The 11,513-nt window shown below is 43.7% G+C and overlaps 4 protein-coding genes across 4 annotated transcripts; 2 read left to right on the top strand and 2 right to left on the bottom strand.

Moving 5' to 3' along the window:
• Nucleotides 1-3,727: 3,727 nt before the first annotated feature.
• Nucleotides 3,728-4,664, top strand: UA08_03515 (hypothetical protein; the record flags this gene model as incomplete). Its single annotated transcript, XM_020265824.1, has 2 exons — nt 3,728-4,246; nt 4,323-4,664. The coding sequence occupies 2 exons, from the start codon at nt 3,728-3,730 to the stop codon at nt 4,662-4,664; spliced, it is 861 nt and encodes a 286-aa protein (XP_020121640.1).
• A 2,364-nt stretch (nt 4,665-7,028) lies between these two features.
• Nucleotides 7,029-7,899, bottom strand: UA08_03514 (hypothetical protein; the record flags this gene model as incomplete). The annotated part of the gene is made up of 5 exons (XM_020265823.1): nt 7,029-7,068; nt 7,129-7,307; nt 7,373-7,471; nt 7,544-7,689; nt 7,749-7,899. The coding sequence occupies 5 exons, from the start codon at nt 7,897-7,899 to the stop codon at nt 7,029-7,031; spliced, it is 615 nt and encodes a 204-aa protein (XP_020121644.1).
• A 905-nt stretch (nt 7,900-8,804) lies between these two features.
• UA08_03513 (hypothetical protein) lies at nt 8,805-9,629 on the bottom strand (the record flags this gene model as incomplete). The annotated part of the gene is made up of 1 exon (XM_020265822.1): nt 8,805-9,629. The coding sequence occupies one exon, from the start codon at nt 9,627-9,629 to the stop codon at nt 8,805-8,807; it is 825 nt and encodes a 274-aa protein (XP_020121643.1).
• Nucleotides 9,630-10,113: 484 nt separating this feature from the next.
• On the top strand, nt 10,114-11,396 carry UA08_03512 (hypothetical protein; the record flags this gene model as incomplete). Its single annotated transcript, XM_020265820.1, has 5 exons — nt 10,114-10,363; nt 10,475-10,642; nt 10,747-10,873; nt 11,071-11,100; nt 11,192-11,396. 5 exons carry the CDS (start codon nt 10,114-10,116, stop codon nt 11,394-11,396), a joined length of 780 nt encoding a protein of 259 aa, XP_020121752.1.
• Nucleotides 11,397-11,513: the final 117 nt, after the last annotated feature.

Here is an 11,513-nt window from a genome sequence, read left to right as displayed (position 1 = left end):
AATCCTTAAAACTAAGATATATTAGCAATATATTTTTAAGCTAAATTAAATAAAAGAATAAGTTAATAATTTCTTATAAGATAAAGGGTGTTAAATATTTATAAATATATATATAAATATATATATTTAAAGGTGTTTTGCCTATTATTATTATATAATAGATAAAGTAGATCTATAAGCTAATTCTATTAGTTTAAAAATTTTTTCTTACCCTATAATTAATCTAATTCATAGAATCATGTAATATTATATAATGACTTATAACTAGTAAAAAAGTGCAAGGACACGCTGACAAGGCCTGTCAATGACAGAATGACACTGACCAACCAAACCCCTGTCATGACCCATCACTAGCCGTGACTAAGCGTGGCGGCTAGACTTTTTGAGTTAGCGTTGTCATCTCGTGGTGAAAAACCTGAGAAACCTCTGCCCATTTATTATATACATGTAAGTGAGTTTTTCAACTCACTCTCCCCCTTTCATCCCATGTGAAAAGAAATAAAAAGGAGAGAAATATTGATACATACATACATACATACATAGACTTGATTGACTACTCTAGTAAAGCAGAGTGCGAAAAAGAAAAAAATGAAAGCCGACGGTGGGGATCGAACCCACAATCTTGGGATTATTCTTTTGATATACAATCATAGCTGTGTGACGTTAGTATTATTCCTTGATTTACATTGTGGAAAGGGGGCCTGTACAAGTCACACGCCTTGCCATTAGGCCACGCCGGCGGTTGCCAGGCCTCACAGAAGGCAGCATACAACACGAGTCAGAATGATAACGAGGACAAAGTTACGCGACGAGGCATGTTCTTCGCACCACTATTATATACATTGTTCCTGCCAATAATGCGTTTTCGTCTGCCCAGACGTAAGTACACGAAGCTATCGCTACAAAAAGAAATACTTACCATATGTCGCAATCGTTTGGCGATTTTCAATTTTCCGAGGACAGAGTTTTAAAAAAATGCGTCATTTCAAGATGCATTTTGCATTTCGATTTCTATCCACTACTGTACCGGCTGCATCCATGTTGTTAGGCTGCGAACACACCAGAGCAAGGTGGACATCAACTATGAGGACAATAATAACATGACCGCGTTGCTTTACGCAATCGACGACAGTCACCTTCGTGTTATTAAGTTGCTTCCAAGAAGTTGCCATTGGAAGCAGATGTGACTTGGCTCACAAAGAAGCAAAACACCCATCTCCCTTTAGAGGTAGTGGTACTCTCTCTTGGCTTATGCGGCCGTGTTGATAATGCAGATTGAAGTCAAAATGGTATGTGATGAGCTCTAAAACCGCTATGGCGTCTATGGGTGTTCAAGTATTCCGTGGGTTACCTAGATAACAGAGGGCGAGACGGGGGGTGCCTGTCCCAATCTAGCTCGTGCGGCCGCCGCTCTAAGGTGCGGCAGCAGCGGCCACGTAGGCGGCATTCAAGAGTGCAGCCTCAGCCTCGCCCTCGCCGTCGGACTCCCTATGATTGGATATCGGGGTGTGGATCTCGGTTAAAGCTGCCTATGTTTGGAGTTGTGGGTGTGCCTCTTTCCAGGTTGCTGCGTAGGATACAGAGGAAAGAGGAGTCTTTTATCACGGATATCCAATTTGAGCCACATTTCCTTACCTAGCTACATAGCTGCCCATGGACTCCGCTCGAATACGCTCGGGAATCCTGGCATGATGTATTCCTGTTTTGGTTATTTTGACTCTGACTGGCTTGAACGCCATAGATGCCTGGTAGGTATTCTTGCTCTCGGGGTTAGACATATGATAGGCAATGAAGATGGATATGAGTCAGTCTCAGCCGTCGAGGATGGGACTTTTATTACTTTGTAGCTCTTAAGCGCCCATAAGTTCCAACAGTTACATCATAGTTTTAAGGTCCGTAGATGTTGGAAAGTGAGGGTGGGTAATTGGCTGCGGGAGCAAGCCAAGGTACCTGAACGAAGCACGAATGTGAGGTGGTTCACGCACGCCCCTTTCTCACCCCTGTCTCCTAGATAAAGCTGGCAGGGGATTCCCGTCATTTCCTATAATGCACTCGCGCTCTCGCATGAGTAGCCTGCCATGATTGAGATATAATGAGTAAGTTAGTAGTTTGACTTAGATTTTAATTTATAAATATACCGATATAGTTAAATTATGCAATAGAATATATAACGTAAAATTTATAATTAATTTATAATAAATAAACAGCTTCATACAGAATCAAACAAAGAGATTATATAGTTCCTGTTGGCAAGACTTACTGACTAATATTTTCCACTGAAAAAGAAGCACAAAACTTGTTTCTTTGTCAAGACTGGCGCGGGGAGGAGTCATCTGAATTGGTTCTCTTAACCGGATCGTCTCGGGTGTGACTTGCACACTCCCCATCCGACAATGCCGTATCAGATGTGCTTCGACGAATCCAATTGCTGACTTGCATTATCCCGGTCAAGCTTCTTGGGATCTTGGTGGTGTTTGTTCTATATATGAAACTGGACAAGATAAAATCCATAGGAATGATAATATTTGGTTGACATAAAACTCAGTATATACTAAGATACCATAGTCATAGTCTTTGACTATACAGCATAATAAACGAGAATTACAACTGCCATGGAACGGGACGAGACTTCCGAGCTCATAATCAGCGCACCTAATGACGGCTTCGGGCCGGGAATTCCACAAAGGGGACATAAGAAGCACAGACGTATTATTACGTCCCTCGAATCAAATCATATAAAGAAACTGTAAGATTATTCAGAGTACTGGGAGTTCAGTTAGACTTAGGATTCAGTTTCTGCCCTGCGGAAAGTATGCTGTTGTTTGAAACAGTATCAAGATAATGTAAAGGATGCACTGTACTTCACTGCTTCTTCCTTCTTTTCCTCACCCATGGAAGCTGAAGCCACTTTTGCTGCACCAACTTAATGGTATCAATGGAATGAAAATGTAAATATGCTGAATGAGCAGCTAGTGTTCCTCCTGGGGAAACATCGGATCTCCGTATTCTCTCCGCATACTAGGTATTTAAAGCCCCAGGGGGTAGTCAATCAACAGAAAATAGAAAAGAGAGGAGGAGTCTCTAACATTTAGAAATAGCGCTACTTTTTTCTTTGTTAAAAAGGTTTCTTTTTTTTTTTCTTCTTCTTTTTTTTGTGGACGATTTAGTCTACTGTTAAGGACTATTGCATCTTAATCTTCGCAACTGTCAGCTATGATAATAATGCTCGAATTAGAAAGCCTGACCTCATTTCGGCTTGTTCTGATTACCTCGTATGCGGAATCTTTCTGGTGTATGTGTTCTATGACTGGTACCCCTCCACACCTGGCTCACGATGGGCTAAGTACAGCCGTGTTTGGTACTTTTGGAAGGTTTGGGAGGGCAAGTTTGAACAGGAGAATATCTGATTACACAAGAAATATGTAGGCTTATATTCTAATGTCGACGCTCCTACACTATGAGCCATATGTGGATAACTGCGTCGAAATTCTTTGCAACCGCCTTGATGAAGCAGCAAAGCAGCAGGTATCATTGAGCATGAATCATTGGATGCAATGTTTTGCATTTGACGTAATTGGCGAAATCACCGTAAGTGATACATAGCATCAAGCATGGTTTCGTACTAACTGCCAGCACCCAGTTCTCGAAACGATTTGGGTTCCTGGATCGAGGAGAAGACATTAGCGGTATCATGAAAAGTCTAGAGATCACCGCAAGTAAATAAACTATGTGTGGGATCTGTTTGTGGCTCGCGCCATTTGTTTTTGGGCTGATCAGCACTGGTCTATCCGCTGTTGTAACTTTCATGACCAAGGAAATCCAGGGACGCTTGACGTCGTCGCTTGAGGACCGTGAGAAGGAATATCGAGACGCACCAGAAATTCTCACAAAATTAGCGAAATTTCACAAAGAAAATCCAAAGACATATAGCTACGAGACCGTATTTGGCGGTTGCGCTCAAAATATCTTCGCTGGGAGTGACACGATTTCAATCACGTTGAATGCGATATTTTACTATGTACTAAAAAACGAACAAGTCCTTCGCAGACTGTGCTCGGAGATTGACGAGGCAATTCAATCTGGTCAGGCTTCGGACCCTATTACTTCTGGTCAGGCGCGAAAATTACCCTATCTTCAGGGTGTAATCAAGGAAGGCATGCGCATGCATTCGGCCACCGGTCTTCCTATGTGGCGTGTTCTTTCGAAAGGAGGAGTAGTTCTATCAGGAGTGATATTCCCTGCTGGAGTAAGTGGAGCTTACGTTTCTTACGAGTGTTCAATCTAGATTCCTCAGGGTGCCTAGTACTGATAACATTCTGCAGAGGGTTGTTGGGATAAATTCCTGGGTTGCGCATTACAATACGACTGTCTTCGGCGAAGACGCGGCACTCTTTCGACCAGAGCGATGGCTCAAGTCGCACTCCCCACCAGAACAACTTGCAAGCATGGAAAGGTACTTCATGGCATTTGGTATGGGTTCACGTACCTGCATTGGTAAGAATATTAGTATCCTCGAGATCTCCAAGCTTGTACCGCAACTCATTCGCCATTATGATATCCGGCTTGCCACACCGCAATGGACCTGCCGAAATCAATGGTTCCCCAAACAATCTAATTTCCAGGTGACTATAAGCATGAGAGAAGTCTCACGACCAATGTCATAGGCAGTGCTTCTAGAATTTACCAAAAAATCTATGGCGAACTCTGCTCCCTAGGACTGAGGGTGAGAAGGGGTCTATATAGCCGATAGGAATTGACATGACAAACGAAAGTGGAAGAAGAGTCATAATCCTTCATGTTCTTGTGTGATTCTTGCAGATTAAATATTACATTCAAACTATGAGCTCTCCTTGGCCCCCAAGCTAAGCCATAACTTGGACGTCCTCACGCAGCATCCCCTACAGAAATAGTCAGCTAGTACCATAACCTGACACCGAAACTGTGTATCTAGAGGAGTATCTCCGAGCCGGGCCTCCATATTTACGCGACCAGGAGGGTCCGGCTTATCCAGCCATCATGGCCGCGCGCTCATGAATGAAAGATTAGACACAATGGCTGGAACAATGCTCTGTGTAATCTACTTAGTTCATGGAGTCTCGCCGGGTCTTCTCAGCAATAGTGCATACCTCGCCAGCAGCTGCTGTGAAACCCGATAGGCATCTTGCTGCGAGGGGGTTATTGTATCCATCGGCCTTCGCGGTCCATACTAGGATGGCGAAAAGCACGGCCATCGCTGTTAACATAGAGAAACGCTTGCCAAAATTGACGGCTAACGGTGCCCAGAACAAATTACCAACGCCGAGGAGGAGAAAATTGAATTACGGGGAAACAACTAGGGAGTTTAAGGTCTGTGAAATTAAGCTTGTTTCGAGAACTGGGGGAACAAACCGTAACCAACGCGTTAATGTCATTTGCAGACCTTTGATGCTTGGGCTTCCAAAATTGGGACGGCGACTGAGAGACCAGCACCAGCAAAGTTGGCTATAAAGTTTGTCAAGGCTGAGACCAGGAGGGCGGTGACTTTCATCCACTGGGGCCATCGTAGGGGACCCCGCGGGTCCTCTGACGGAGGTGGTAACAAGGCGAGGCCGTGGTTTCTCAGGTGATACGGGATCGTCGGCAATTTTCGGCTTTGGAGACATCAGATTGGTTGTGGTGACCTTGTGGGTTGTTGTGACAGGCTCGGCAGATACATTTATCGTTTCTCCTACGAAGAACGTGGGAAAGAGCGAAAGAGAATAGACAGGCGAGAAAAAGTTGCTGTCAAATGAGAGGCAATGCAGCGGGTGGGCTGGTGCAAGATAGGGCAAACGCGGGGAAGTTGCGGAGAGTTGCAGGGAAGCCGGGAGAGTCCAGGACCTTATACGGTGAGAGGTCGGGAAGCCTGAGAGTCTCTAGAGATCCCACAGCCTTTGGCGGCCCATCCCCGGCACTCTCTTGACCTTACCCAGATTTGAAGTTGCGCCCGGAAAACATGACTGGTCGGCCAAATCTTGCTTCCTAGGGGACCTGCCACCGCCCGAGGTTCCCAACCATGTGAAGATGGATTTGTTCGAAGTGCTGTAAAGTTTCAAATCTCACGAATCAGAGTATTTGCTTCGATAAAGACAAGAGACCCCAAACGATTACGCTGACTGTTCCTCCATTTAGCGATCAATGTACAAACAGAAGGCAATGTTAATAGAACAAATGACATCCAGCAAAGTAACATCCTGCCATGTCCTCTGGGAGTGTTATCATGACCTGAGCAATTTCTTGATGCGACACATCATTTGTTGTTTCAACTTTACAACGTTAATACGTTCGTCCCTGGACCATAATGACCGGCACCGAGCATCGATACGTAACTGAAACTCTGCGTCCTTAGTTCGAGAAGGGATGATACGATTTCCTTCCGCCACAGAGCTTATAAATGTAGATAGCACACTTTTGAACAAAAGTTCCTAAGACTTTAGACATTGTTAATCTTTCGGAAATAAGGATAAGGGATGATCGGCCACGACAATATGCTGCCTTGATTTGAAGAAGCAATTTAGGATATGATATAGGAGATAGATGGCAGTAGTTTGTTTTTCACATTTTGCTTGATGATTTATAAACGCACTAAGAGAGATTAAGCAATTTGAGATGTCCGTCTCAATGCATTTTCAAGAGGAATGCAGCTTTAAATCTATGTCTGATCTAAGATTTAAACTGCGGAAAGCATCTCCACCAAAAGTCTGGTTATTTGGGTAGTACATTTAACTCTAGAAGAATCAGTTCATAGTCAAGTAAAAGTAGACCTCTATTTTTATATAATATATGGGTGCTTTTTTAATAATTGGCCAATAACTAACGAACATCGCACAAGGGTGTCTAGACCACGGCTTATTGCTTATTTTAAAGATGTAGATACTTACCTATGGCTAGTGCTAGGAGCTCTTGCATGTTTAATTCTGATATATTAGCAGCTGGCTTGTTGCCCAATTAGATAGCTCTGCTGGCCACAAGTAGGCTTAGATGCGTGCGTGAATGAATTAATGAATCAATCAATCGATTGTACTTTGGACGCCAATAGTTACACATAGCCTGTGTATACTTATAAGAAATTTCAAGCTTTTAATTATATATAACTATAATTACACTTACCTCACCGAATAGTCAACCCATCCACCTTGGTTGCTTCGAGTTATGCGTTTCTGTAGTATTGCTTGATGGATCATTTCCCAGTCCCGACACATATGTACATTTCCCCATCCGGTCACACCTTGTCTGCCATCGTGATCAACCGGGTGCTCTAAAGCGAGATCCCCGTGGCACATGACTGCCTGGAAAGTTTTGAAAAGTCTTTAGCTAAAAATATTCAAAGTTCTCGGAATTGGTGCTCCCTTACCTGTCGAAGTGTTTCTAAACAGTGATGTAGATGGCCATGGGCATGTCTGCTCGTATTGCGACCTGCTTCATAGTCCATCAATGCTTGCTTTACCGACATCTGCCATTAATTAGAATCAAATCCAGTTATCCCAAACGAAGAACCGATGCTCTAATTATTTAGGCTACATACAACGCAGTGTAACTGATGCATCACGGCAACGCCGAACCCCTCACTCGTTTTCGCCCATGCACTGGGGTCTGAACCGACTCTAGTCATTTGCATTCCTCGGCCTTCAGCACCGCCGATAGAAGGGTCATCGAAAGCAACCCAGGTCCCTGTGTCATAGTTCAGCACACGTGCCCCTTATAAAAAAATATAGGTTTCATGTCTGTACCTGGCCATAGTTCATTCCATATTGAAGGTTCTAGTGATTCATTTTGATTGGAAGACATGAGCTCAGGCTCGGGTTCGGCGATGATGAAACGCTCATCATTTTCAATAACTACTGGTCGCCAGGGGACTTCGAAGAAAAAGAATGAACTCATTGATAAGCTTCAATCAACAGTAATCGTTTACAGCAGGGCTGGCCAATACTTACTATCTCCAAACAAGGTGTCCGATGGAAGCCCGCACGATTGGCCTGCAGTGCGACGACTATTCTGCCATATAAACAGAAGTGCCAACAAGTTGACCAGGAGCAGAAATAACCATTTGATTATAGAAAAGAAAAGATAGCCCTGAAATCCCTTTCTCCGTGTAACAGAGACACGATTATAGGTATTTTCTTCCTCACCTAAAAGGGAGTACTTGTGTTCGTGGGCGCTGATCATTTTGCAACAGTATGTCAAGGGTTTTTGAACACGACGATTTAAGCATAGCCAGGTAATATAATCTATAGCGTAAGTTTTGTATCAGTAAAAACAACGCTCCCACAAAGTAATCTGGTTTTAGATCGTTTATCACCGTTATTACTTTCCATCACCAGTGTCCACCAACAACACGTCTGACATCAGCTGTCTGACATCAGCAACATGAGATCAACTTCTTAGTTGACTAACCAACTAGGTGATGAAGTAACTAATTATCTGGTCATTGGTAATCATTAATATGCAATGAGCTCGGTGAGGTAAGCAAGTGTAGCTATCTCCCTCGTAGTGGGATTGGAAGCCCCTCTTGCCTTGCTCCTAGGCTACTAGCTAGCCTGACAACTATATGCCGAACTTCTCTCCTAATCTTACGACTAATATAGGTAGCTCAATCAAATTCACTTCTAAACTGGATGACATGAAAATAAAGACAAAATAAAATATCTTAAATTTGGTGGCCTAAAATGAAAAGTGGGACTGCAGTGCAAATAATGAGTAAATGTATGTACAATAGATAGTCCCTCAGACAGGGGGGGGAAAAGGCACATCTTCGTAGTTAGCTATGCCCCCAGCATTGATTTATGTTATTTGGGCTCGTCACAATACTGATCAAAGGACACAGTAGCTGCCAGTGTCTGCAAATCATTCCACCCGGGCGCCGTCCTCAGAGTTTCTAACAATAAATCTGCGCAGTGTTTTGAGTGCTTATATTCTACTAGCTTTTCATAGTACGGTGTTCCATCACGGATGATCTGGGAGATGCTCAGGAAGCGAAGGACACAATGCGTTAGATGTTCCCTTGTTTCCCCGAAGACCATCAGCTCGCCGTCAAGAACCTGCTCCCACGCATCGGCACCAACGACTCGGGTTTGCGCCAGGTCTTCGTAAAACACCCACTGCCGTTCTTCGCCTTCAGCTTTTAAAAATTGTTCGTTCTCGTAGGAAGGACAATTGGGCGGCAACCACGCCCAGGTCAGCTGGTTAAATGTACACCCTAATTCTCGGGCTTGTGCCGCCGAAGTGCCGCAGAGATGTGGCTTTTTGTTGGTCTTGCTTGGTGACGAGACGTGTGTTTCGACGATATACTGGGCCTTCTCAGTATTTTCATCGTTTTCCTTCGTGTTGTTATGGTTTAAGCCTAAGGAAATAAACAGTCCAATGAAGATGAATGTAGCGACGATCGTGGCGATGATGCTGGAATTGAGAAGATATTTTCGAAAGCGATATGCACATATTTCTTCTGTTTGTTCTTCTTCGCCTTGCTGGTATTGGTAAGGGGCGCTAGTTAATGACTCGGTTTCATCTCCGGAGTCTCTCTGATAGCTGTCTTTGAACCCGCCCTCATTGTATCCGGGAGATGAAGATCGCGCTGTCCTGTACAGCCACGAGGGTTTCCAAGATTTGACCATTTTTCCAAGATCGAAATAACAGGTGTATTTTGGGGACTAATAAGAACAGATAATAAAAGGAAGAACGACTTTGGTGTCGAGATGTGCGTCGGGAGAGCGAAAATGCTGGCATGGTACTTTCTCCGTACGACGTACGTCTCTACCAAAGGTAAATAGCTCAAGCCCAAAATGTTTTTCCTGGCTTTCGACCAATATCTGATTTTGCGAATTGCTCCGTTCATTGAGACGTATGGGAAGTGCATATTTCACCTCAAAATGTTGAGCGTTAGGGCTAAGTCGGAGTGCTCACCGCAGCTCACGTCATCCGCTGACATACACATTTCAACCAGCCACTAATAGCTGGCACTAAGGTCGAAATTGAAATCTTGAACATGATGTCCTTATTTTTTAAAGGCTATAGCGCGTTAGGATCTCAACCCCGGCAATAAATGTTTGTTCTCTGAATATTTCTGTGTGTTGCTTGTGTCGCTGCTGCTGGTTTGTCATGGAGAATTGCACTCGATCTAGTTTTGAATCCACACTCCACGAGACGGAGACACCGTTTTTGACCACTTTTGAAAAATCGAGCGATTATACGAACTACCGCACATCAAGAAGAGTGCAACTAGGCTGGGCAGTGATAGCCCCCTGGGTACTTTCTCTTCTCCTGTTAGCTGTCATCGTTATCATCGAAATCAGAGTAAATGGTCTGATAGGAGGACCTCCCTTTGGATATTGGACTGCTCATGAGCTTGGTACGCAGAAGCAGATTTTCTTTTAACATCGGTCCCAAAAAAAATAAAAGCCGTTCCACTGTCTAAAAAGATAATCTATGTAAATCTTTTGCAACTGACACAATAAAACAGAGATTGCAAAAAGAGAGATTCCCGCAACCTTGAAGCAAATAAGATTTACGGGTGGATTGAGGTATAATGAAAGCAAGCAGCTGTATCGAGAAATAGAACTAGGGGTTCCCGACTATTCCGGTATTCCTACTCCAGAGATCGATGCTGCCTGGCATGATCTCATTTCTAGTACGTGTATATGTCTATGTATATTCGGCAGAGGCACAGACAAGATCCCCCCCCCAAAAAAAAGAAAAGAAAAGAAAAAACCTAGCTTAACGTACGAACTGCAGCCACAGATGTGTTTCTGACGGAAGAGGAAGTGAAGGCGAACATCGAAAACGGAGGAACTTTTGCCAACTTTCCGCGGCCTGATGATTCTTTGTACACTGACCCATTCACGGGGCTATATCAAGCAGTGTAAGATCTTGGCAGGCCTATACTTCGGGATGAAAACGTGGCTGACAAAGACACAGACCTACCGTATTCCACGACCTTCATTGTTTGGTGACTAGCTGCCTCCAATTGTTCCCTGTTAGGCTATTCGGATCTGATTGTTGGCCATTCTTTGTAGGACAAAATCCGACGTGCTATATATATAGACTATTACCCTCAAGAACTTGGGGACGTTTTTTGGCCTCATATAGGTAAGATCTCGTATCGGAATTTTGAAACGCAGAAGAGTACTGATTATTTGAACAACAATTCAGAACATTGTATCGACACTATCCGCCAAAGCATCATGTGTGCATCCGATATGACGCCCATTCCCGAGGCTCACACTGACTTCAAACCCAATGGAAACCTGGAGCCGATATTCCAGATCGAGCATACCTGTCGCGATTACAGCGCTATCCAGAAATGGGCTAAAGGCCGCGATGCACTTGATGATACTGTTTGGCGAAAAAACGCAGAGAAACTAAAGCCGGGGTTGCTTAGCTAAAGAGACCATCAATTTGGGCAATCTTCCACACATTTAATCTTTGTCTATCAAGAAATTTTGTGCGACCCTTGATAAATGTTAACTTCATATTAGACGTACGTGTTTTATTCCAATTTC

The sequence above is a fragment of the Talaromyces atroroseus genome (genome assembly GCF_001907595.1).
Source record: "Talaromyces atroroseus strain IBT 11181 chromosome Unknown scaffold_3, whole genome shotgun sequence".
Classification (NCBI taxonomy): Eukaryota; Fungi; Ascomycota; class Eurotiomycetes; order Eurotiales; family Trichocomaceae; genus Talaromyces; species Talaromyces atroroseus.
The sequence above is the reverse complement of the archived record's forward strand: the minus strand, read 5'-3'. Positions and strand labels throughout refer to the sequence as shown.